The sequence below is a fragment of the Austrofundulus limnaeus genome, unplaced genomic scaffold, assembly GCF_001266775.1.
Source record: "Austrofundulus limnaeus strain Quisiro unplaced genomic scaffold, Austrofundulus_limnaeus-1.0 Scaffold195, whole genome shotgun sequence".
Classification (NCBI taxonomy): Eukaryota; Metazoa; Chordata; class Actinopteri; order Cyprinodontiformes; family Rivulidae; genus Austrofundulus; species Austrofundulus limnaeus.
This window is the reverse complement of record NW_013952597.1, coordinates 103,945-105,094: the sequence shown is the minus strand read 5'-3', so window position 1 is coordinate 105,094 and position 1,150 is coordinate 103,945. Positions and strand designations below refer to the sequence as shown.

The window sequence follows — 1,150 nt, the reverse complement described above, 5'->3', positions numbered from 1 at the left end:
AGAAAACACAGAAAAAATAAAAGAATATAGGTAGAAAAAAAATCAAAAAATAAGAAGAAAATAGGGAGAAATATGAAGAGAAAGAAGGTAAAAGAAAGGAAATGTCAGGAATGTATTTGGTTAAAAAGTGCATGGAAAAGAAAAGCAATATGAGGAGAAAGTAAAAAAAGGTGATAAAATATGAGGAATGGAAACACTAAGAGAGGAAAGGAGTACATTAGTAAGCAAAGAAGAAAAAAATGATGAAAAAAGTAGAAAATGAGGGAAATATAAATAATTTACCAGAAAATGGAGAAGATGATGGAAAACAAACAACAGCAAGCTGGCAAAGAGTAAAAGATAATAAAATGAAATGGTAGGAGATGAAAAATGTAAAGACCACAAACAAACAGGCTTCGTACCGTAGACCCAGCCGATGGCCAGAGACTGGAAGATGGAGAGCAGCAGCAGGCTGGCTCCGCTGCAGGAGAAGTGGTCATAGATCTGGAAGACGTACAGACCACCCTGCAGCCGGGCGGAAACAGACGTTCATACAGGAGAGAGAGAGAGAGAGCAACCTCTTAGTTCCACATCATTACAAACAAACAGACGAGAACAGGCAGCAGGCCTTTTCCAGGCTGACTTGGTTTAAGTAACTGAAAGGCTGCAAATTAGAACAAAAAACAAGAGAGTGTGTCTTTAACGCTCCTTAAATAACCACAAATCAGCTGGTTTAATGACAGCGCTGTAGATTATCTGCKTGGAAACCGTCAGCAGGTGTTCCACAAGGATCTTTGTTTGTTTTAAACCAGTTTTTTCTCCATCTGTTTTCTCCAAGTTTAACCCAGTGGTTCTCAATCCTGGTCCTTGAGGACCACTATCCTGCAAGTTKTAGTTGTTTACCTRCTCTTCAGTAGGTCTTTAAGTTCTGCAGAAACTTGTCAATCAGTCACTCATTTAAATTAAATCAGGTGTGCCAAAGCAGGAAAACATCTAAAACATACAGGATAGTGGTCCTGGAGGACCAGGACTGAGAACCACTGGTTTAACCTTAATACTGACAGGATGCTGCAGAACTGTCTGTTACAGAAATGAATTTTTTTTTTGAAATGACTCAGAAATTTCATGTGAATGCTGTATTGTGGATCTGGTAATTTACACAGATTAAATA

General features: G+C 38.4%; 1 protein-coding gene across 3 annotated transcripts in view; it reads right to left on the bottom strand.

Annotated features, from left to right (window-relative positions):
• Positions 1–1,150, bottom strand: part of LOC106524653 (sodium- and chloride-dependent GABA transporter 2) — a 36,237-nt gene that overhangs the window by 4,571 nt on the left and 30,516 nt on the right. For all 3 annotated transcript variants that reach the window (XM_014018547.1, XM_014018545.1, XM_014018546.1), the window contains exon 12: positions 402–504. In XM_014018547.1, the coding sequence (XP_013874001.1) occupies positions 402–504 (103 nt within the window). The remainder of the gene's footprint in view (positions 1–401; positions 505–1,150) is intronic.